Source organism: Odocoileus virginianus, chromosome 20 (assembly GCF_023699985.2).
Source record: "Odocoileus virginianus isolate 20LAN1187 ecotype Illinois chromosome 20, Ovbor_1.2, whole genome shotgun sequence".
Taxonomy (NCBI): domain Eukaryota; kingdom Metazoa; phylum Chordata; class Mammalia; order Artiodactyla; family Cervidae; genus Odocoileus; species Odocoileus virginianus.
In genome coordinates, this window is record NC_069693.1 from 36,149,295 (window position 1) to 36,174,312 (window position 25,018).

The 25,018-nt window shown below is 39.8% G+C and overlaps 1 protein-coding gene across 1 annotated transcript in view; it reads right to left on the reverse strand.

Moving 5' to 3' along the window:
* The window catches only part of AMFR (autocrine motility factor receptor), a 40,307-nt gene extending 21,640 nt beyond the window's left edge, over positions 1-18,667 (reverse strand). The window contains exons 1-6 of the mRNA XM_070451271.1: positions 18,031-18,667; positions 8,773-8,865; positions 5,451-5,615; positions 3,968-4,120; positions 1,618-1,658; positions 1,320-1,452 (exon numbers count right to left, since the gene is read on the reverse strand). Of these exons, the coding sequence (XP_070307372.1) occupies positions 1,320-1,452; positions 1,618-1,658; positions 3,968-4,120; positions 5,451-5,615; positions 8,773-8,865; positions 18,031-18,648 (1,203 nt within the window). The 5' untranslated portion in view covers positions 18,649-18,667. The remainder of the gene's footprint in view (positions 1-1,319; positions 1,453-1,617; positions 1,659-3,967; positions 4,121-5,450; positions 5,616-8,772; positions 8,866-18,030) is intronic.
* Positions 18,668-25,018: the final 6,351 nt, after the last annotated feature.

Here is a 25,018-nt window from a genome sequence, read left to right on the forward strand (position 1 = left end):
CTTTATGCCCAATGATGTACATTATAAAACAGAAAATCAGGAAACAGACCAAATGCCCAGTAGGGGAACAGTTATACTGTGAACTCACATAATGTAATATTATATACTCATTATATATAATTATATTCTATTTTATATATAACATTCTGAAGATTAATAATATGCGTAAATAACATTTTAAGTGAAAAAAGGAAAAACATATTTAAAAAAAACTAATATGTGACCAAAAAATTATGTAAAGATGTGAATAGGCAAACAACTGAATAAAATAAAATACTCTGTTATGGGAGCACAGTGTTCAAGGGTTAGGGGTGGGGAATTGAAAGAAGGAAAATGGTCAAAAGGTACAAATTTCCAGTTATAAGATAAAAACTTAGTGGGGATATAACATATGACATGATGACTATAGTTATAACAGTGCTGTATTGTGTATTTCAACTAAATCATCATACCTCTGTTGTGGAATTTTTATCTTAAAGGTATTAAAATGATTTAGAAGAAATGTTGCTAGCATAGGAAGATGCACATAATACAACAGCTACAAAAACCTAAGCTGTATGCCCAATACACAATGAATATATGGCTTTGAATAAAGAAAGAAGCAGTAACCACAAACAAATGTCAACACTTAACTTTGGACATTTGTCTGGGGGGGGGGTTGGGGGGTTTAAAGTACGTTTTCAAAGTCATTTTAAAAAAGTACACTTTGAAATGTGCTACATTTAACTCCCAAATTTTTAAACGCTACTTTATATAAACAAACTGCCCACCAAATATGTTGGTTCTCACTATTCTGAGATCACTGAAGTGCTAACCAGGGAAGCAGGTTTTCAGCATGGTGACTTCTTGCACACCAAAGTAAAATGCAAACAACAAAGTAGGAGCAATTAAGAATAAAGACTTTGCTTTTAATTACAAAGATGGTACATTTATGTATCCATGAAGCAGCTAACACTGTGGGAGTTCCCTTTACCACCTACAAAGTAACTGTTAAATATCAGAAGCCACAGAATCTATGAGGAGAGGAAGTCTCTTAATACCATGCTGAAAGAATTATCTACTGACTTGGTCAGCAGAGTGAGTTAAGCCTCCTCGGAGGACAGCAAACACCTTTTGAGATGGGCACCAAAGCTGTTTCACACTGTTTTACACCCATTAGCCAGAAAGAAAAAAAAGGGGAGGGGCACAGTTGCATCATTTTTATAGTCTTTTAAGTGGGTCATCCACAAATGTTTCACTTATTAAACTCTGTACTAAACAGAGTTCCTGATTCTAAAAAACTTAGCTCTCTCTGTTGGAGTTCCCTCTGGGAAACTTACCAACATGTGAATATGGTGCATGAGGTCCAAGGACAAGAGAGTGAGCTCCATGACAAAATCTGTGTAATAGACGTATGTCCCCTTTCCTTCCCATGTCCCTTCATGGTTGAGGTCCCAGAGGTGAATTACATATCTGCCATGGACAGAGAAGAATCATGTTAATGATTTACCGTCACAATTGAATTTGTTTTAAATAGGATACAGTAGAGTCATATTTTTACAAATTTTTTACATGTTATACTTTAAAATCATCTGTATGAGTAGACCTCCATCACCTCCCTCCCAAATTTCTACTCACCGTAAAATCACATGAGCAGTCCTCACTGTCACAAGAAGAGACTATTTTAAAAAGAAGAGATTTTTTTTTCCTTTTAGTCAAGTTTAGGATTGCTCAGACCAAATTAACTTTTGCAAAATGATAAAAGACAAACATTTCTCAGTTCAATTAAAAAGCAGGTTGTTCAGTGGCTGGGAGGGTGAGGGGGACTTGGAGGATGGTAGCCACAAGCTACCAGTTATAAGGTAAATAAGTACAGGGGATGTAATGTATAACATGACTATAGGCAATACAATAGTGCTGTATCATATACTTCAAAGTTCTGAAGAGAGGACATCCTAAAAAGTTGCATCGCAGGGAAAAAAACATTTTGGGGGTATTAAGAGGATGCTTATTGTGGTAATAATCATTTCACATAAATTATTATCATTATGCTGTACACCTTAAACTTATACAGACTGTATATCTCATTAAAACTGAAAGAAAAAAAAAAGCAAGTTACCAACCATTTTAGTTCATGTGCTTCAAATTTCCATGGAATATTCTCATGATCTAGAAACTCAACTTTTATTGAGCCTTTTCCTGTTAATAGGTGACAACCAATTATACCTGTCCAGCTCCTGGGGATGTCTTCCACAATCTTGAGGTCACTGAGTTTGGACAATCACTTCTATTTTGTACAGCACTGAGTCACCATAATTGATAACCCGAAGAGGTTGTCTGAATACCTGGTGACCATATACCCAAGGTAAGGTTTAGACCCTACTATCTTAAATAATCTACGAGTCCCTGCTTGCCGCATAATGCTTTCTGCACCCTGTTCACTGCCACAGAAGAAAACTGAATGAAGGAAATCAGTAACAAGATAAGACCTTCATGGTATTTTGTATTATAGAAACTGATGCTAAGAAAAGCTTCCTCATAATCTAGGAGAATTAAACATAAAATTTTTAGAGATTAGAAAACTTTCATTTACAAATAGGAAATCTTTTGCACAGAAGAGAAACACTATAAAAACATGATTTAGTTCAAAATATCAAATCTATAACTAAATCTATTTTAAGATAATTTATCTTAAAAACTTAATGAGCTAAAATAAAAATATGTACTATGACCCAATAGACCTATTTTAAGTATCTTTATTTTTAGGTGTACCTTTTTCAAAGTTTGGCCTAGTAGTAATTAAAAGCTCAAGAAACAAAAAAGGAAAACAGTGTACTTACACTACATTATACTCCAAAATGAACACTATTAAGCAAAATAAATTTTAATCCTATTCTAACAAATTCCCAACTAGCAGTTTAAACTTACAATTTTGATATTAGCCATCTATTGACAGTGATACTAGATATCTATTATTTCATTGTTCATTAATAGCAATTATGGACAACATAAAAGTGTTTTTCCTTTGGCCTGAAGAAAAAAAGCAAATATAGCCAATGAAAAGAAAGAACATACAAAAAATCTGATTTCTGTTGAATAGAAATTGGTATTTTCAGAAAGGTTTTTAAAAGTACATTTTAAATATACATGAATATCTCAGATTATTCTCTGAAAATAATGAATATAGTTTCCATATTTATTGTATTATTCTGTAAAATCTTAATTTATGGCCTATCTAAACTAACTGATTACAGGTGGTAACTAAGTCACTAAGTCAAGTCCAACTCTTTGCAATCCCCTAGACTGTAGCAGGTCAGGCTCCTCTGTCCACAGGATTTCCCAGGCAGGATTACTGGAGTGAATTGACATTTCCTCCTCCAAACCAATTACAGGGTATTTCCCTATTGTTACCAAGTACTGCTTCTTAAGGAGGAAACCTTTCCCACTTTGAAGTCACAGACCTTGGATTATGCTAATTTTACCCCTTTGAAACTTTTAGCAGCTCAGCTTCCATGCCATTTTTCCATTCATAAACAGGCATGTAAGGTATTTACAACAATCCCCAGTGTACATTAAGCACTGTGTATAACTGCTGGCAAAAATAATTACAGCTGGCCCTTTGGGCAACAGAGGAATGCATAATTTATAGTCGGCCCTCCATATCCAGTTCCTCTGCATCTGTGGATTCAACCACCCAGGGACCGTGTAGTATTTCCTACTGAAAAATATCCACATATAAGTGGACCCACACAGTTCACACGTTGTTCAACTGTACTTTTTATTAGGTTGTAGCAAGGATTACATGAAATAACACACATAGAAGCATTCAGTACCAGTACCCAATCTAAAACAAAGGAACTCCAAAAATGTTTGTTAAAATGAAAGACCAGCTATCCATCATGGATGAAAAATAATCTGTCAACCACCCTCTAGCTTCTTTGAAAACACACGGAACACAACCAGAGCAGACGCCTGCATCCTATCTTACCTCTGCGGCCATGAAAGCCAACGTGTGCATCCCATGGGTGTAGCCTGTGACGCAACAGACAACTGCCAGCCCACAGCAGGAAAGCAGCATGGCGACCAGGAGGGACAGAACTCGGCCGTGGCTACTCATGGGGGTGGTGGGAGAAAAAGAAAGCTGGAAGGACAAAACAGGAGACAGCAGCTCATTCTTCAGCATGGCAGCGTTAACCCTGACTGAGAAACTCAAGGTTAATCTTGGTGTCTTTGTTGGGAGGTCTGCACAGCAAAGTATCCCATTACCAGATGGTCAGAATTCTCCAGCCAACCTCAATATGAGCATGTGCTGATACCTTGAGATCTTCACCATTTAATTTAGGGACCACCACAATATACATTATATTTTCATCTCGAATTCTCAAGAATCCTCCTACCAGTGGGGTTACAAGCCTCTAGAAGCAACTTGCCAGAGTTCTGTCATTCTCCCTTCTGGCTTCAACAGGACTCTGGGCAACATCATGTTCTGTCATGCTCTTTCTCAATCTTGCTCTAATCCTAACCCCTCAAAGTCACTTGGGGGGACATTCCTAGCCTGTTCACAGCTGGGACAACTGAAGTGTACTCCAGGTGAAGATGGGCCACTATCGTCGTGCTGTGTTAACGGTACACAAGCAGAGGCAACAGCTGGGAGAAGGGAGGTCTGGACTGTGACTCCTGAGCAGGAAACTGTAGATACCAAACCAGCTGGGGAGATAAACAGCACCTGTTCATGGCCCGGGGTGGGGGCTGAATTGTGAAACAGCTCAAGGCTGTGGAACTGAGATCAGCTCACACCGAGGTGCAAGGACCACCACGGTCCATGAAGACTGGGTAAAGAAAGGGGCAAAGAGCACTGTAGGGTGGGTTTCACAGAGCGGTAGGATCACAGGTGCCCATTTGCTCTGGATCCATGAGATTAGTTAGGGAGCACTCAGGAATGAAGATTCTTCCACACAACTCTGTAGCCAAAAGGCAGAACTTATACCCAGACAGAAAAGGATTCACTTCTCCGGGGACCAAGGGAGCGAAGAGAGCTACTTCAGTCCTGGCCCGCGGGCGGAAACAACATAAACTAGTCAGAAAGAGGAGCCCCAAGGGTCAGAGTAAGAAGGGAGAAAACGGAAGGAGATGAGAACAGAAAATACTGGAAGAGATCAGCTATTTTTTCAGTTTAAGCTTTCCTTTCAGTCACTGCGATCAAAACAGTTTGTGTTAGGTGAACTGACCCCACGTGGGCTGTCATGTAACACTGCTGGGGAGGGAAGAAAGCCTCCTGAGGCGACACTGCCCCTGCATTCCCTGGCTGCTGCAGAAAGTTCCTCAAGAAACAGGCAGGAGGTGCCTGAGCCAGGAGCCTTCCCTGGGAGGGCCGTCCTGCACAGGCGTGTCACAGATCACTCATATGACACCATTCAGACCTGGCATGTGTATGCCTAAGCAGGAAAGGAAGAGCCTGGGTAAAAACTCACGTATTCAAACCGGTCCTTGCAGAGCTGAACCATCAGGTGCAGAAACACTAGTCCAGCAAACCAGAGGCACCACATGACCACCTCTTCCACCGTCTGGACATTCAGCACACCGAAAATGAAAATGAACTTGTAGAAAATAAAATTCCAAAACTTGTCTTTGAGGTGCTAAAAAGAAAAATATTTGTAAAGGTGAGTACCGTTACACCTAACCCGTTCTCGAGAAGGAAACACAACAAAAGCTGGCTTTTAAGGAGGAGAGAATATTCTATCCTCTGCTTTCTAACATGTGTCCATGACAAAACCAAAGGCAAAGAAAGAAATGAGCCCTCTGAAGAACAAAGGTAAGACATCTAGGAAGTAATCTATAGATTCTGGATTGAATTCCTCAGTTATGAAATTTTAGACATTAAGAGTGGAATAATGTTAGTTTAGTATAATATTAATAATATATGTTATATAACAGAATAAAACACAAAATAAAAAAGAATGGTGACAGCTACAAGTATCATTTTTACTATTTCTACTCTCTGAATTCTTAAAACAAACAAAAGATTAGACATTCTTTTTTTTAAACATCCTTCACATTCAAAAGTAACATATGCTATTTTCCAGCCATAATCAATAATGTATGAAAAAGTACAAAGAAAAGGTAAAACAAAAGCCTTAAGATTTTCATACAATTTTCTTCCTAAATGTAAAACAGATTGATGCCAATGAATACTGTCTGAATGGACCACCTTAGTGGCTTCAAATGGTCAATGAAATGTTTTTTCACCATTCAAAAAGTATTACAATGAATATCTTTGTACAAAATTCTATTTTTTCAGCAAAGGTTATGGATGTTGTTATGGTTTCTAATAAGTAACATCCACTGATTTCCAATGAAGTTATATAAATGTACACGTCCACATAAGTTTATCTGCTTCACTGTACTCTTTCTTACTGAGGATGTCCAGTTTTAAAAACATTTACCATCCTGAAAAAAAAAGAAGGGCAACGAGGAGCATCAACCCAACAGATTAAAAAGTACTATCAAGCATAGTGGTGGAAACTGAGTGCAGACGAGAAGGATGAAAACACGGCTCCTAAGTTTACTTTTATATAAAGTTTTTAAACTGTGTAAATGTTTCACAAATTCAAAATTTTAAACAGAAAGAAAAGCAAAATTGAAAAAAAAAACAGAAATAATTGAACCCACATGTGGAACACATTGATAACAAGACCATTTAAAGATAAAGAGTTTTTTGAGAACTTTAAAACACTGTACTGTGCCTAGACGCCCTTTGTCCAGAGAACAAAATGAACTAGGAATCCTGAGTGAATGTCTGTTTCCAGATCTGGGGCAGGAAAGCATGAGGTGAAGCTAGAACATTCTGTGCCCTGGTTCTGAGCCTTCGCTACACCATCTATCTCCTGTGTGGTTTTGGATACCATTCCCATGCTTTGGTTTCCCATCTGTAAGACAGGTCTCATAACAACAGCATATAACCCATAGAATAGCTGGGGAACTAAGTAAGTTAATACATATATTGTGCTTAGACAAGTGCCACAGTAGGCATTAAGTGCATTTAAAAAAGAAATTCTTGTTCTACACCACCACTTAACAGTTTAATATTTGTCCCATTTTAGGCATTCAATGTCTTTGCCCTTAGTATTTACTCTACTTCTTCAACTTTAAGCACCCAGAGAGTAAACCCATGTCAACGCTGTAGTGTTCTAACTCAAAACAGTGCTAGTAAATACTACAGGATGGCACTGGTCAAAAATGGTCATCACAGAACAACATGAAAGAGGTGATCTATACTGAAAAAAGTGGAGATGAGCGACCAATGTGCCAATTATGATTACCTCCAGGTATCTCTGTAATACTTCAAGGTTATATTTTTTGTAAATTTTGAACTGGTATTTAACATTTTAAGAAACAGAAAGTGGTACATAAGGCCCACTGGTGCCAGAACAACCCACCAACAATTAGACAGCTTGCTTGTCCTAACTGAATTCTGGCCCACAAGTCAAAGTTTTACTTGAAAACAGAAGAAGCATCAAAGAAAGCTTTTGGGGACTTCCTTGGTGGTCCAATGGCTGGGGGCCCGGAGTTTGATCCCTGGTCAGGGAACTAGATCCCACATGCCACAACTAAGACCTGGTGCAGCCAAATATACAAATTAAATAAAAAAAAATTTAAGTTTTTGTATGATACCAAAAAAACTATGTTCTATTAATCCCATCTGGAAGACTTCTGGAGTTACTATTTTGCAGAAAGTGCTCAATACTCACTAATGAAAAATTGGGGGGAAAACAAACATCCCTGCTCTTCACAGCATCCAAGGGCTCAATCACACAGTAACTGCATTTTAACTCTGCCCAGGACCTCAGCTGACTTGCTAACAAGAGACTTGGGTTGAGAAGCAGAGGTAAGGGGTGAGGCCACTGTGTACTGTTAACGTACTGACAGCAGGTTTTTGGGTCTTACCACTGGAATAAGACAAAGTACAACATAGTCCTGCTCATATATTACTCTTGTAAAGGCCAGTTCTAAAGTCTTACTTTAAAACACACCATTCTACACTCTATCCACTAAAATCCTTTGGGGAACTGCTAATCTGCAGAGTATGTTCATGGCATTAATTCTTTAATGAAAGCACATCCTGCTCATATATACATTCTGAGAGTACTGTTCACATGTCAGCCTATCTCATCTGAACACTGGCTTGCAAAATGAGGAATCTTAATATTCCTTTCCAAATGGAAAAGTTAAAATTTCTCAGTAAATTCCTCTGGAAAAGTACCCATATTCTAAAGAATGATATATATACGATTATTCAAACAAAAAGTCAGAGCTTCTTTCAGAATTACCTCATCAATGTCGTGGGGAAATAGCAATCAAGAACAATACTGGGACAGCCTGGTTACATTAAATACAGACTGTGGATGACATGAAGTATTTTACCAATGCTGAATTTCCTGATGTTGATCATTGTCCTATGGTTATATAAGAAAATGTCCTTGCTCTTAGGAAACATATGCTGCACTATTTGAGGTTATATGTGAAGTCCCCAGTTTACTCTCAAACAGATCAGAAAAAAAAAACATACATAGATAAAAGGTGAATATATACAGATATAGATATTTATGTATAGATAAAAGGTGAATGTTAGAGCAAATGGGGCAAAATGTTAGTAACTCTGAATCTGGATAAAATCTATATGGGAGTTCTTCATACTATTTGTGCAACTTTTCTGCAAGTTTGAAATTATACCCAAGAAAGTTTTTTGTTTTTTTAATCTAGTCACAAGAATGCATCCTTGCTGTGCGGACTTACCTGTCTTTCGCTCACTCGAAGTGGGCCAAACACGATACACTGGATTAGCTTAGCCACCAACATCAAAATGCAGCAAGCAGTATTTACTAGAACCTGTACACAAATCAAAGAAAGGAAGTTTATTTCCTCTTGTTGAAAAATAAATGCAGCTCTAAAAATTTTCTATTGGGAATTCAGCCAACATTTCTAATGACTGAACCTTTCCAGTTTTCTACCAGGACAAGATCAGTAACATCTGAAGGGGCCCATTTTTATGGGTGGTGGGGGTATGGATGAGGAGTGGGGAGGGAAGGTACCAGCTTGGTGGTTAACTCACAGAGCCCTGTCCCGGTGTGAACTCTTCAGAAGGCCATCATCCCCTTCAGTCTTAACTAAATTGAGCATAAACTCTGTACTGTATGTATAAAACTGTATACACTTTAGAAAATCCTATCTCTGAGGCATATCAATCTCACATTAAGATTTTGAACAGTCTAGAAGAAAACTTTTCCAGAAAATGTAGTTATCACGAACAGTAAAAGTCCAGCACCCAAACTTCCTACACTGCTCTGTTGAAAAACAGGAAATGTGGAGAAGAGGGTGAATGGTCACAAAAAGAGTCTACGAGATCATGGAGAATTGAGAATCAAAAACATACACATTTTCAAATTTATTGCAATGGGACAAAAGATACCTGTGGTTGGTGTTGGCCTTAAAGGAAAGGTTCTGGGGCATGCGAGAGGAGCAGAATCAAGAAAGTGGGAAGAAAGAAGAAAACTGGCAGAAGCAGCTTAGAACTGCCACCATGAGACACCAGTGAAAGTGCAAGGCCTTCTTCACCAGCAAGTAGAAAATTTCCTCAGTAATTAAGAAAGACCTTACACCTAAACAACAAATCTGATGCTTACAAAATGAAATTGTGGGCTGCCCCAACTCAGAAGTTAGTATGGCATACCACCGTACTGATGCTCCAGTGATTTTTAAAACCAAAGAATCTGAAAAAGCCAAAAGGACCTTGATGCAGAACGGTAAAGAGGACTTCTAGTTAGAGCAAATGAAAATGAACACCAACGACAGAAGACCACTTCAATCTTTGTTTCACTAAGTGTTAGGAAGGTGCAGGTGGCCAGGTTCCTCTTTCCAAGTCCTCCGTCCCTCTACTTCTGAGGAAGCAAATGGTGTTCTAAAAATGAGTAAATAAAGGAGGGTGACAGAGAGGGCAACATAAGGAAGGGCACTCCCTAGGGTCTCTCCAGGGCCCTCTTTGTACTTGACATTACCCAGCCCTTTGGTAACCCTGATGCTTTATGTATCATGAATGGCAGCCCTGATTCATTACAAAAGAATACATTATGTTTAGTTACATACTGCCTAATGGGACAAGTAAGTATAGGATGTATTTTCAAAGAACTAAAACAAAAATAGTGCTGAAAAACAAAACTCTTCTGGTAATTTCCTCAGATAACCAGAAAAAACAACAACGAAATTAGCTATCCAAAATATCCTAACCTCCTTAAGTATTGTGGAACAGCCCTATTCAAAACATTCCAACAAATCGGATAGAACACTAAATTTTAAGGAGATGAAATAGGTGTTTAAAAGGCTCATCTTCCTTGTGTTCTAAATTAGTTAGTGGGAACCCCAATCATGTCAATTAAGGGAAAAATGTCATAAGACAAAACTACAACCACGGTTCCTCATGCCACATGCCCCAGCTGAACCTGATTTTTAAAGTCAGCCAAACATCCATTCCGAGCCTAACTGCAACACAATTTTTTTTAAAGTCTTCCTGTTTTTGCAGGTAGGCATATGAAACGCAGAAATAAATATTTAGCACCTACATGTTAAAGGTATGTGGGAGGTTAAGAGAAATGAGGTTGATTTGGACCCTGCACTCAAAGAGCTGTTAGGATCTACAGGACACAGAACTTGGTCAACATCTAACAGGCCAAGTCAGCTGCTCTCCTAAGAACAACAGGAGAAATCAAATTTAGGGTCACTCAATCATTTCTCTACTAAACAGCTTTCTCACACACCCTGAGGTATAAAATAAGCAATAAAGTATTACTTCTCAGTTAAAACCTCTTTTTCAGTTTTTCTAAGTTCAAAGATAAGATATAAAAACTTTGTAACTGATTTACCAAAAAAAAAAAAAAAAAAGTGAAAGTCTCTGATAATTCCATCACCAGTAGATAATCATTTCTATTTTAAATATAAATTGAAGATTTGAAAATTAGCAAGGCTAAGAAGGGGAAAAGAGATTGATATAAATAACCTGATATTAGAAAGAGATTTTACATTAAAAAAAGATAATATTTTGTGAACTTTATACAAAAGTGAAAGCTATACAAGATTAGAAGTAACTAAAGATTTTAAGATCATGAAAAAGTGCTTTTAAAACACCTCAGTTCAGTTCAGTTGCTCAGTCGTGTCCTACTCTTTGCGACCCCATGGACTGCAGAAGCCAGGCCTCCCTGTTCATCACCTACTCCCAGAGTTTACCCAAACTCATATCCATTGAGTCGGTGATGCCATCCAACCATCTCATCCTCTGTCATCCCCTTCTCCTCCCGCCTTCAATCCTTCCCAGCATCAGGGTCTTTTCCAATGAGTCAGTTCTTTGCATCAGGTGGCCAAAGTACTGGAGTTTCAGCTTCAACATCAGTCCTTCCAATGAACACTCAGGACTGGTCTCCTTTAGGATGAACTGGTTGGATCTCTTTGCAGTCCAAGGGACTCTCAAGAGTCTTCTCCAACACCACAGTTCAAAAGCACCAATTCTTCAGCATTCAGCTTTCTTTATAGTCCAACTCTCACATCCACACATGACTACTCAAAAAACCATAGTCTTGACTAGACAGACCTTTGTTGGCAAAGTAATGTCTCTGCTTTTTACTATGCTGTCTAGGTTGGTCATCACTTTCCTTCCAAGGAGTAAGCGTCTTTTAATTTCATGGCTGCAATCACTATCTGCAATGATTCTGGAGCCCCAAAAAATAAAGTTTGCCACTGTTTCCACTGTTTCCCCATTTATTTGCCATGAAGTGATGGGACTAGATGCCATGATCTCAGTTTTCTGAATGTTGAGTTTTCAGCCAATTTTTGCACTCTCCTCTTTCACTTTCATCAAGAGGCTCTTTAGTTTTTTGCTTTCTGCCATAAGGGTGGTGTCCTCTGCATATCTGAGGTTATTGATGTTTCCCCTGGCAATCTTGATTCCAGCTTGTGCTTCATCCAGCTCAGCATGTGGCATGATGTACTCTGCATATAAGTTAGATAAGCAGGGTGACAATATACAGCCTTGACATACTCCTTTCCCAATTTGGAACCAGTCTGTTTTTCCATGTCTGCTTCTAACCGTTGCTTCTTGACCTGCATACAGATTTCTCAGAAGGCAAGTCAGGTGGTCTGGTATTCCCAGCTCTTGAAGAATTCTCTTCTGCTTACAGAAAAAAATGTCAATTTCACACATACTGTCATTCCAATACAGATATAAATTTCAATTTTAAAACTGACAGAGCCTTGAAACACTGAAAAATCCCTGGATTAACATATAAACACTACCATGTATAAAGTGCTTCCCTGATAGCTCAGTTGGTAAAGAATCTGCCTGCAATGCAGGAGACCCCAGTTCGATTCCTGGGTCAGAAAGATCCACTGGAAAAGGGACAGACTACCCACTCCAGTCTTCTGGCCTGGAGAATTCCACGGACTGTATAGTCCATGGGGTCGCAAAGAGTTGGGCATGACTGAGTGCCTTTCACTTTCACTATATATAAAATAGATTAGCAACAAGGACCTACTGCATAGCACAGGGAACTCAATAATCTGTAATAACCTATATGAGAACAGAATATGAAAAAGAAAGGATGTGTGTACATGTACAACAATCACTTAGCTGTACACAGGAAACGCAACACTGTACATCAACTATATTCCCACATAAAACTAAAAGCAAATTGCAAATCAGATCCCACTAGGTCATCAGTGACATTCTTAAAGAAACAACACTTCAGTCCATATTTAAACCAATAAAACCAGGACAAACCTTCTCACCTCCAATAATCAAAATGAGACTCGCTTTCAACAGGCCTAGTTTGATCCTTACAGACTACAGTAAAAGTACTAACTTCCTTCTATAACCTTCCCTTGTGGGCAGAATCCAAACTTACATGTAAATAAATCTAAGTATAAGGAATTCACTGGAACACTGTTTATAACACCAGAAAAAGGGAAAACAACTACATGGCCATTAGGGAGAATAGTTCAACAAAGTGTAAAAACAGCCGTTCAGTGGAATACAGTGAAACCAGGAAAACTAACTCAGCAGTTACACATTTGCTAGCATCATATAGAACCTTCAAGAAAACTTGCTCACTGAAAAAAGGCAAAGTGTAGAAATGTGATTACTATGCTACTTTCTGTGTAAAAAAGAAAGAATATGTATATATACTATGGGATTCCCTGGTGGCTCAATGATAAAGAATCCACCTGCCAATGCAGGAAATGTGCGTTCAATCCCTGGGTCGGGAAGATCCCCTGGAGAAGGAAATGGCAAACCACTCCAGTATTCCTGCCTGGAGAATTTCATAGACAGAGGAGCCTGGCGGGCTATAGAGTCCGTGGGGTCACAAAAGACTCAGACATGACTTAGCGACTAAACAACAACAACATATATACCATATTGTATATATACCATATATATTTGTATAATATGTTAATGTGAACTGCGTCAGGGACTTGATCAATCTGGGTATTTCTTAATTTTTTACTTAACACCAGCACTACTTTAGAAGAAACTGGTAAGGGCCACTTTCAGGGGAGGGAGGCAGGTAAGAGGGAAAGGGAGAGTTACTTTTCATTGTATACATCACTTGTGCACCTTTTACCTTCTGTACCATGAGCATACATCATTTATTAATTTCTTTAAGAATCTATTGAAGAAAAAAAAAAAGAAGCTATTAAAGTTTAGAATCTAACCTGACCAGTTGTGAAGTTTCACATTACTTTTCTCATTGCACCATGGGAGACAGACGAGTAACAACCCAAACTGGGTAGCCTAAGTCCCAAGTTAACCTGGTAAAACACACTGCATTTCTACTATATTAAAATACTTCAGAAAAATTTCTCCTATCTATAGCAGTGTTTAAAAAAAAAAAAACTTTAATATTTTTGAAAATCTCACCAAATGCCTTTATTTTTTCTTGTCTACATAAAATAAAAACCAAGATTTGCTAGTCCTTGAGTAGTCTTAACCAAACAGACCAGGTAGTAATGACCCAAGGAACCCCTACTGAATCAAGCTTAGAGTAATTCCCTTCACTCTAAAGGCCCCGTAAGGAAACTTTTCTCCCAGAATGGCTCCACTGTTCACCTAGAAGAAACAGAAACGAAGTTATGAGACAGCCTGGTCTGCGAGGAAGAGAAGAGAGTGCTAAGAGACAGCTTGGCCACATTTATCACTGTGTAACCCCGCGGGTGTTTCTGATTCTATAAAATGCTGGCCACCAATGGGGCATTATTTATGACCTTCTGACAAAATGCGATTCAACTCCCAGGAACGGTTTCAAGGATACAATCGATATGAATGTTACTTAGTCTCCTACTTAACACCAGCACTACCTACCTCCCACCCGCCACCCCCCACCCCCCACAAACACATCTTTTATCAGTCTCCTCTTTTAAGGACACTGGACTGTTACTTTTCTGCAGGCTCCCAGTGACAAGTGTAAAATGCCAATAACGCATTCCCCTCCTTATTACACTGATAATTGTTTCCCTCTTTTCACAACATTAGGGAAATAAATGAGATTACATATATAAAGCACATAGCACACATCTAGCAAGCAATTAAATAGCTATCTCCTTCCCCCTCACTCTAGAGATTTTTCCTGTATTTTTGAGTTGTTTATCTAGGCTTATGTCCTATTATTAACAAGGTTAGTTTTTTTCTTAAGTTGCCCCAAACATTTCTGGAGCTAATATTTTTCTCTCTTCTTTGGAATACTCATCTTATCAACACTCAAACCTAGCAAATTACTTTCAGTTCTCAAGTTGTATAATTATGTGAAGATGGGCTTTTTAAGGCAAGAGTCAGACTTTTTCTCTAATGGGCTATTAGACAGTAAATATTTTAGGCTTTGTAGGCCACATGCACTCAATCACATAGTCTTCCTTTAAAAAAATTTTTTTTTTTAATGTAAAAACCACTCTTAGCTAATAGGCCAAATAGGCCAAGAAGGTTCGCTAATCTCTGCTCCCAATGATCAGGCCTCTTCTATCCATTTTCATTTTTGGTGACTTTTTCCTTTGACATTTCTATTTTAACTATTCTATTTGCATCTAATTAAGTCATCAGAAGCTTAAAATTTGTTCCATATTTCTATTTCTCTATTTTACCACTTCCTGCTCTTACCATTTTAAAAGCAAATATAAAAGAGGAAAAAAAAAAAACCAAACCAGAACGGAACAGGAAAATACAAAAAAACCAGGAGAAAGTAATGAGTAAGTAATGAGTAAGTCAGCAAAGTTGAAAAGCCAGAAACACCTGAACAATTCAAAACAATGATGGAAAAGGATCATGAGATACTTGAATGGAAGGGACATCTGAACAATGTAAAATTAGCCTAGAAATAAATAACAAAGTAAAACATAAACTGGAATGAAAGTTCGGAATGGAAGTTCTAGAAAGACATGAAGAAACAATGAATCAAGACAAATCTGGGTATTTGTTAGAGAAACAACACTGAGAACCTCCCCTCAAACCTGTTCTCAATATCCATGCCAGAGGGCCCCCGGAGAGCTCTCCTCGGAGTTGGAGTTTCTTAGCCTCTTCCCATTCTACATAAATCCATCTTCCCCACTGCTGCTATAGGTCCTCCTCCTTGAAAAAACCATCTCATCATGACAGCCCCTTCTCCCCATGAAATAATGTGAACACCCCTTAACAGAGCAGGCAAGGTTTACATAACCTGACCTTCACCCCCTACCCCATCCTCTCCCTGATCAGTTTCTCAACCATTAATGAGCAGAAAATCACTAGGACATTAATTAGAATGAAGACATATTCCTAGCTATATTCATCTAAACTGTGCCCTACGAAAATAAGTTTTAGAGATCAATATGCAAAATAACAGCTAGCAGGATTTTGCAAACTGGCAGAAAGATCAACTGATTGTTTTTGTCTTGATTGGTTTTTAAAAACTGAATGAGTGTCCCTGGGCAGGGCCAAAAAAAAAAAAGGATCCATTTTAACAAAGATGCCACCATGTATTCACTTAATTATGCTATCTGGCAGGTCTCAGAGGAAGGCTTTTGAGATTGCAACTCCTATTTCGCTACTAGAGCAGAAACTTAAGTAATGGGTGATGAGGAAAACTGATAATGAACACATGGAAGGTCTGAGGAACCAAGAAAGACCAAGATAAAAGTGTGAAAACCACAGAGGAAAGATGGAAGAAGGCAGCAAGACCAACTGAGAAAGGAAAAAAAAAAAAATCATCCACAGATAGGAAGAAATCATAAACTCACTGGAGGCAAGATCTCTGCTGAAAAAGCTGGGAAGAAAAGGAAATTTTCTTAAAAATAATAATTTTCACAGAAAATCAACAGGCTTTAATGTTTTATGTTTATGTAATGTTTTATGACGAGGTGCTAACCTTGGAACTGGAATGAGTTTTGTACAAAGAGACTGGGCGGGTAATCATTAAACAATACTAGTAGTTGTTAAACACTACAGCAGTTCCATCCCAAAGGCTTACTTGTATCTTATACTTAAATATGTATATATATCAAAGACTACATTATAATCTCAACATTTGGCAAAAGCACTCTTCACATTACTTTTAAGTTATCTGTCAACTAAAACGCAAAAAACAGATTTTTAAAAATCTAGGTTTAACAGACATTAAACAAGAGACATGGGTTGAGTTCTTTCTCTTCTCCCTTCTCCCCTACTGTAAGGTTCAGCTTTACACAGCAGTGGAAGAAGGGAACCTCACCCTTCCCCGCCTTCTGCTAACCTCTTCATCAGAAGGACCAACAGACTTAATCTACACCCACAGAGTTCATAAATCCCACTGCTTCCTGATGAAGCACAATGGGATTAATTACAGCAAATGAGCTGTATATCATTCTGTATACTTGTAATATTAATCCCAGTCATTTACAGCCGACTCTCAACCGAAATGGGAACTTACAGGAGACAAGACTCAAGACACCACAGCAAACCCTAGGGACAGACTTCAGTCCCAGAACAACTTTTTCTGATCACTGTGACATTTCTATGAGGCATTCAAAGGCCAAGATGGAAACCAAGTTCTTTAGCCAAAATATTGTTGATCTGCCCGCCTGAAATTATCTGTTCTAATAAGTGAAACCAGCATTCATGCCTCCTAAACGCTGCTTATCTTACACTGGCAGACAAACTGGAAACCTTATTTTAACGTGGCTCACTAGAAGGAGAAACCCTGAATTAAAATGAAGAGACATCTCTCGACTCCAAATGTTTTGGCTGCCTTCAGAGATCAAAGGAAACTTTCATGAATCACCAGGTAAAAGCAGCAGGAAAGGAAGCACAGTCTGTGTTTGTTTTAGGTCCACTCAAAGCGGACAATCACATAATGAAGAAGAAAGGGGCGGGGGGAAGCTGTGGGAGACTGTCCCTCTCCAAACAACGTCCAAACACACCCAGATGCCCAAAATTCTCCTATGCTCAACATCTGAAATTGTCTCTTCTCTCTTTACACGTGAAACGCGTTAACAACATCTCCCTGCCTGACCGCGTCCGAAAAGCCTTCCCAACTCCGGGGTAACTGACTCTGCTCTCTGAGGTCTTCCAGTTCACTTCCTGGTGGTCCCTCGGCAACCCCAACTCGGCCCCCCATATTTTACTTCTCCCCCCGACCCCCCCGATTCCCAACCCTCCCCCACCTCCCTTCCACACCCCTCCCCCGCCCGCCCCTGGCCGGCCGCCGCGTTCCCTCGCGCCCCGCCCCCTGCGCCTCCCCAACCCCGTCCCAAAGTCCCTTCCTCTGGCCCTCAAAGACGACCCGCCCCTGGGGACCCTCTCCCCCTCACGACCCCACCGCCACACCCCAACCCTCACCGGGCCCCACGGAGGCGCGTACGCGGGCGGGGCCCCACCCCCGGCTTCACAATCCGGGGTCCCGGGGGGAGGGGACCCCAGCCCCAGTTACGCCCCCCACAGATAATGGGTGACACGCGGCCCCCACCCCTCGCCCCGCTCCACTCCTCGGCGGGCCCGGCAGCCTCGCTCACCCACACGAACAGGCTGTCCGAGAGCAGGTACTGGGCCACGTCGCGGGCCCGGGGTCCCCCGGCGCTCGGCCGGACGAGCGCGGCCGGGTCTGGCTGCACTGGGGCCGTTACCGGCTCCGCCTCGGTGGGCCCGGGCCCGGGCCCGGCCTCGGGCTGGCTGAGAGCGCGGTAGGCGCTGACGATGGTGCCGAGCAAGGCCAGGCCGCTGAGGCCCGTGTAGGTGCGGAGGCTGGGCCAGGGGAAGCGCTCGAGGAAGAGCAGCGGCATGGCGGCAGCGGCGGCTTCCAGCCCCCAGGCCTCCCCGCGCTGCGGCCGGGTCCCGGCGGCCTCGCGAACGGCGCCCACGAGCTCTGGCGTCGCTGCCGCCGCCGCCGCCGCCGCCGCCACCGCGCCGGGCCGGGCCGGGCCGCTCCTGGCCGCTCCGCCCCGCGCCGCTCCCGCTGCTGCCCCTGCCGGCGCGGAAGAGCCTCGGCTGGCTCGGGGCTGGCCGCCGCCCCCAGCAGGGTGCGGGCGGGACGGGCGCGGGGGCGCGGCCTCGGTCCCCCGCCCCCAGCGGTCGCGCGGCCGCCTAGTTGGCGGAGGCCCCGGCCGCAGGCCCTGCGGCCCAGCACCAAGCATTATCTTCCGCCGACACCCTAGCTCGGCCTGGCCCGCGGACGCTCAGGGCACCCGCCCCGGGCCGGGCCCAAACGTCACTCAGGCCCGACGGCACTGACTGGCGGTCGAGCGCTGGCCGCGTGGGCCCGTCCGGGCATCCGGCCACTAGTCCTTAGTTTCCTTAACCTCCCCTTTAGCAAGTTACCCCAGAGCCTCCCTGTGGGCCTGGGAGCTTCCCAAGTGGCTGAAAGAGGAGACAATGCTTAGGGATAATAGAGGCCCTGGCCCCTTGGAAAGACAATGAATCAACAGTCTCAATTCCTCACAAATAAAGTATCTGCTTTTACTAGTAACCCCCGGCAAAGCCGAAAGTGAACTTGATTTGTCAAGGAAGTAAAAATGCGTTCCCTCATACGCCAGGTAGGAATGTAACATAGTGCTGGTACTTTGGAAAGTGATGTCAGCTCCTCAAAAAGTTTACACCTAACAGTGACCATTTGACCTAGCACTTCCACTGCTAGATGTATACCCAAGAGAAATGAAAACACACCACCGCACAAAACGTGCACACAAATGTCAGTAACAACGTTATTCTTAATAGTCAAAGTTAGAAACAACCCTAATGTCACTCAAGGGAAGAATAGATAAATAAGGGATAACCCCCTAAAATGGAATAGTATTCAGCCATGAAAATGAAGTAGGGAAATATGCTCCAAGGACAAAGCGTGAAAATGTGCTAAGTATAAGCATACACACAAATGGTTACATAGTGTGATTCCATTTACATGAAATGTCCAGCATAGGCCAAAACATAAAGTAGGTTAATGATTGAGCAATAGGGAGATGAGGAAACAGGTATAAAAGCAAAACATGGATTTCTTTTTGAGGTGATGAAAATGTTCTAAAATTCTGGTGACTGTAGAAGAACTCTGAATATACTAAAAATCTTTATTTGTGTAGTTATATGGTGAGTTATGTAAATTATAGCCCAATAAGGCTGTAACAACAAAAAAGACAGAAAAAAAAAGAGCTGTGGAACAAAACTGCTACCTTTAGGGGTCTTATTCCTTGTTGTATCTCCAAGGCCTTTACAAGTGCCTGATGTAGAGTAGGTGTTCAGCAAATATTTGTTGACTCTTACAAACTTTCAAAGGCAAAAGACTAAATTACGTTCAAGGTCTCTTTCATGGCTAATATTCTAATGCTAAAAGTTTATTAGTTAGAAAACAAAAGATGGTTCAGCTCAAGGTTATTACTATCCTAAAATTTTGCAATATTTAGAAACATCCTATTAAAGGCCTTATGATGAATGCAACAGTTTGGCTTTTACCGGGGAGGATGAGCGTCTACACACACACACACACACATTTTCTTTATGAGATCTGTATGATTACACTTTCAGTTCCCTTTCTCTATCTGCAGCCATTTGATTAAAATGCTAAACTTTCAACTATATTGGTAAATAAAATTTCATTTTGAAAAAGGGATTATAATTTTCCACAGAAATGTTCTACTTTATCTGAGCCCCCATAAGTTTTAAACCACACTATTCTACAATCCACATTCAATCCAAGTCACAATACAGTTACAAAATATCATATACCAAACTTGTCAAATCATCTTAAGGGGCTATTAAGGTACAATATTCTACCATCCTGAATTCTAAGTGCTATAGTCTGAATTGTATTTTGAAAGAACCATTAGTTTCTATGTGCTAAAGCTTTAGGCAACCTGTTTTCTGGAATGACTTAGTATTTAATATCAGCCTTTAACATTTGATTCTGACTATATAAAAAGCATGGCTTCCTTGGTGGCTCAGTGTAAAAGAATCTGCCTGCAATGCAGGATATGCAGGTTCAATCCCTGGCTCAGGAAGATCTCCTGGAGAAGGAAATGGCAACCCACTTCAGTATTCTTGCCAGGGAAATTCCATGCACAGAGGAGCCTGGCGGGCTAGTCTATTGAGTCATAAGAATTGGGTGTGATTTAGTGACTAAACAAAAATCTAAACTTTCAGAAGCTTGAAATTTCTGAAGATTCAATATGAGAATATGTGACATTAGCCCAACTAAATAAGGTTATTTTTTATTTGCATTTTAAGATTTTAGAGGTTGGTGTCTGGACATTTTACTAGGGTAATAATTAGTATTTGTTCTACCAACATGTTGTCCTCACCCACTCCAAGTAGGCAGCCAGGCTTTTGCACATCCTTCCCTCAAGGTTTTTTTGCCCAAAGATAGAACCCACTTTCTAAAGTCAACCAATGCTCTTGGTTCTTTGTACTGCTTCCTGCATCATCACAGGAGCAGCAAAGGAAACAAAACTCAGAGGATGAATACTAGTGTGCCTAGGAAGGTGGGACCATAAGCATAGGGGCCACTTGCATCATCTGGTTCTAAGGCCTAAGTGTGACAGGGAGGCAATTGGACAAATATTCATGGAGTCCATGACGGAAGCTAGAGGTCTCCCCACCTCCACCTTCATTTCAGAGTACCATTTATCCTTCCTGGATTCTTGACTTTGGGTAGGCCCCTCCTCCCAATAATGACTGAGACTGAATTCCCTGTCATCTTTATGGGGTGGGGGCTCTGATTTGGTTTGATTTAAAGGAAACATAGCATTTCAGATAAACCAGAGTTGTGAGGATTCATTATTTAGATACATTATTGTTCATTTTTTAAAAATATCCAAAATCCTTCTATACCCATGACCATTTGATTTTCACCCTGCCATGAGAAGGGCTGAGTAGTGTTTGTGTTAAGGTTCTGAACAGCCTAGGAAACAAACCTCATCTAATCCAGCAGCCTTCACTGTTTGCCCATAGAATTTTGTTGGTGTTTTCATTAGCTGGACCAATGTGTTCCACTACTGAGTCTAGCAGAGGGGAAAAAATAACCAAGTTCGTCGGGAAAAAAAGTAAGCTAATGGGAATATTACAACATTTAGCTTTTGTTTCATAATTTTTCATAGCTCTGTGGTGCCTGCTGTAAAATATACAAGTAGTAAAATTTTCAGAAAAACTTCACAATAACTTTTATCAGGTTTGTTCAACCTTTGTTCAATGCTGTGGTTTTATTACACATGTTCTCAAGTTCTGAGTTACTATTACAATGATGGAATTAAATTGCAAAGTGTTACAGAAGTAGCAAGCATGCTACCACAGACCATCATGACCTTCAAGCAAATCTGATTAAAAGAAAAAAAACTGAAGTCAATACTCTATGGAAACTGAGGCCTCAATGATATAACATACTTAACAAAATTTATGTCTACTTGTAAATCCCAGTTTTCAAGTTCCAAGTCCTTTCACATTGTAGAAAATGACCCTTTCACCTTGCAGGAAACTGAATCTGCCTAAGACCACTGCCAACAAACAATGGAGGAATGTGAGAGGAGGGCAACATAGATGTCCCAGGTCTTCAGGTCCTTGCTGTTATGCAAGTTGTCTCTTACCTAATGTAATGGCCCCCGGCCAACGACACTGAAAAAGAATCACGCAGGATTTCTAATGGCAGACTATGGTTAGTAGCCACACACAAAATTCAGAGTCATTCTGTTTTAATTTTTTTTATTGAAATGACAATAAAATAAAATAAAAAAAGAACAGTTGAACATTTTAATCAAACTTTTTTACAATTATAAAAATATAACCAAAACTTCAGTTTCTTTTATACATTTTTCTATAAACTTAACGCCAGAGTAATTCTCAAACTATAAATGATTCCTGTACACTATGATGTGAACACAGCAACCAAAGTTTAAGTTTTTAAAGCACTGATCTTTCCCTTAAAAGAACATGATACATTTTCCCAACTTAACTCTAGTCTCACAATACAATCCAACACTAAAATACAAATTACATCTTACCTGGCTTAATCTAGACTTACTTAGGTTTTAGTCAGTTTTCTTTTTCCCCAAAACAAGCTAGATAAATATAATAAAAGCTAATATTAAAGTGTGTTTTATGGCTCAAGTCAAATTACAATATTATGCTTCTCATTATGTATTTAACAAAAGCAAATACCTTCAAATGAGTCCACTTTAACCCAAATAATGAGTGATGTAAACCATGTGGAATAATTACGGGAAGCCAAACTTTACACTTATAAACACTGACTTGTATCACAGTCAGAGCCCACTAAGCCTCTTCTGGCAAATGCAATATGCAAAATTTCGTGCTCTTGGAAGTGGTCTTAGTGAGGGGCATAAACTGTTCCAAACACTATGAATGGGTGAAAACATCAAGTTTGAGGAACTCCAAGGAAGCAAATGTACTCCAAGCATTTCGTCTCAAGTGACTGAGCAGGTACTTTAAAAAACAGGCATTAAAAAACTGAAAGCATAAGAGTCACACTATTTAAGGGAATTTTAAGTGAATGGCTGACTGGTTTGCATAATCTGAGGAACTCCACCTCTCACTTCTGACTAAACGTAAGAAAACAGACTGGCTAGTTTGGTTATGTTTGATCCAAATAAAATACTAACTCAACAAAACCCTTAAACATAAAAAAGGAATTACTGCACCACACAATAATGTAATAATTACAAGGGAAGACAACGATAAAAAGTAAAAAAATCTTTTAACTGCTGTCAAAAGATGTATTCAGACACAGAACTGTCATTATGCTATTTTAAGTATTACCCACTTAAAAAAAATCACAAGTCTTTATCACATAGAGAAAAACACAAATTTCACTTTTCTTCAAAGGGATGTCAATCCTAAATGTGATTTAAAACATTTAAGTAAAACTATTTTTTCCCCCTCAATCTACTGAATACCTTCCAATGCCATTTAGTAGTCTTATGTAGAATATGCACTCCTTACTCAGGGAAAAGAACATGGCATATATTCTAATTATACAATGCAAAAGAAGGCTTTCATTTACAAACCTGGAAAACAAGGCATTCAAACATATAAGTCATTTAAAACTAGTCAGTATTGATTATGTAAATAATTGGAATGAACATTTTAAGACTGTTAGTTCTTGAAGAAATGATAAGAACTTCCATATCAAAGTGTTAAACAGTACCCTGTACCCTCTTTCTAATGGACTACCTCAAATTTGAACTTCCCCAGTTCTATTTTCATCAGGAAACCTAACATGAGAGCATTGGGATACAACTATAACAAGTTCAAAAACAAGTTTTAAAATGTGTTTGTATTAAGAATTTTAACTCAAAATCAGGTCTACTATATTTCAAGGTTAGGAACTCCAGCTTACTATTTTTTTCACGTAAGCTCCAAGGTATGATCAATCAAGCACTTATACTATTGGAAGTAATGATCAAGAAAGGATTCCTAGGTCAAAGCTTGAGTTACAGAAGAACATGAGTGGCCTCGAACTGGATGACATTTCAACTCTAACACTCCTTACTGACAACACTTCCCATCACACCACGAAAAAATGTGTCTCTCTCCACTTTCCCCAAAGGGCATGAGCTAACACACCTGAAAAGTGGTCACTGTAGCTTTTCAATTGGAGGCCAGAAACAATTATGGAAGGTAGGCTGGAGATCGGGCCATGTCCATCTCTGCCTTCCCCAATCTTGTAGGATGCATCAGTGAGCTCAACAGTAAAATTAGTTAGTTAGAAACATGTGAATGTGAAGCAGAATGGCAGAACTGTTACACTTAAAGGAGGGGGACTATCCATGGAGACAGGGGCTCTTTCAAAGGAGATCCCTGGTTATTTTTGGTCCTGGAGACAGGTGCTCACCTATCAGTAGGCACAGTTAGATTCACACTATTAGATTCACAACTGTGTGAAGGTTTCTTAGGACCTCACCTAAATAAAGTTGAATGTTTAAAATTGCTCAGCTGCTCTTGGTCTGATTTTCTCAAGCCTAAATAGGAAGAATATATGATGTATCTTTCACATCACCCAACATTTAGGAGAATAGCTCTGTCATCAGTACCATAAAGATGTACAACTAATCAAAAGTTCATTTCTATCTATGAAAAACATAACTAGCAATCTATTTTAATAGCTGCATCTTATAAGACTTCCTTTACATTAAATCTACAATCAACCATTTATAATAAGGCATACACAATATACTATTAAACAATAACAAGGCCAATTCTTATGCCTTAAGAATTTTTTTTATTCCCTCAAATTTGATCCTAATTTAACTGCGCTTTTAGGATTCTTAAATTTGGTATTTTTCTCTTAGACTGACAAAATCTAATTCTGATTATTCCAAAATATTTTTGAAAAGGCTTTATGTCACTTTTTAAAACCAAACTTTCATCTCGTTGGCTGTAACTCCACGTTAATTGAAATAACAAACTTTATAATCCAAGAGTTCAAAACCTAACAGACCCACTTTTAGAAACTTCCTTCACAGATCACCATTTCACCACAGCCATAAAAATAACTAAGACACATAA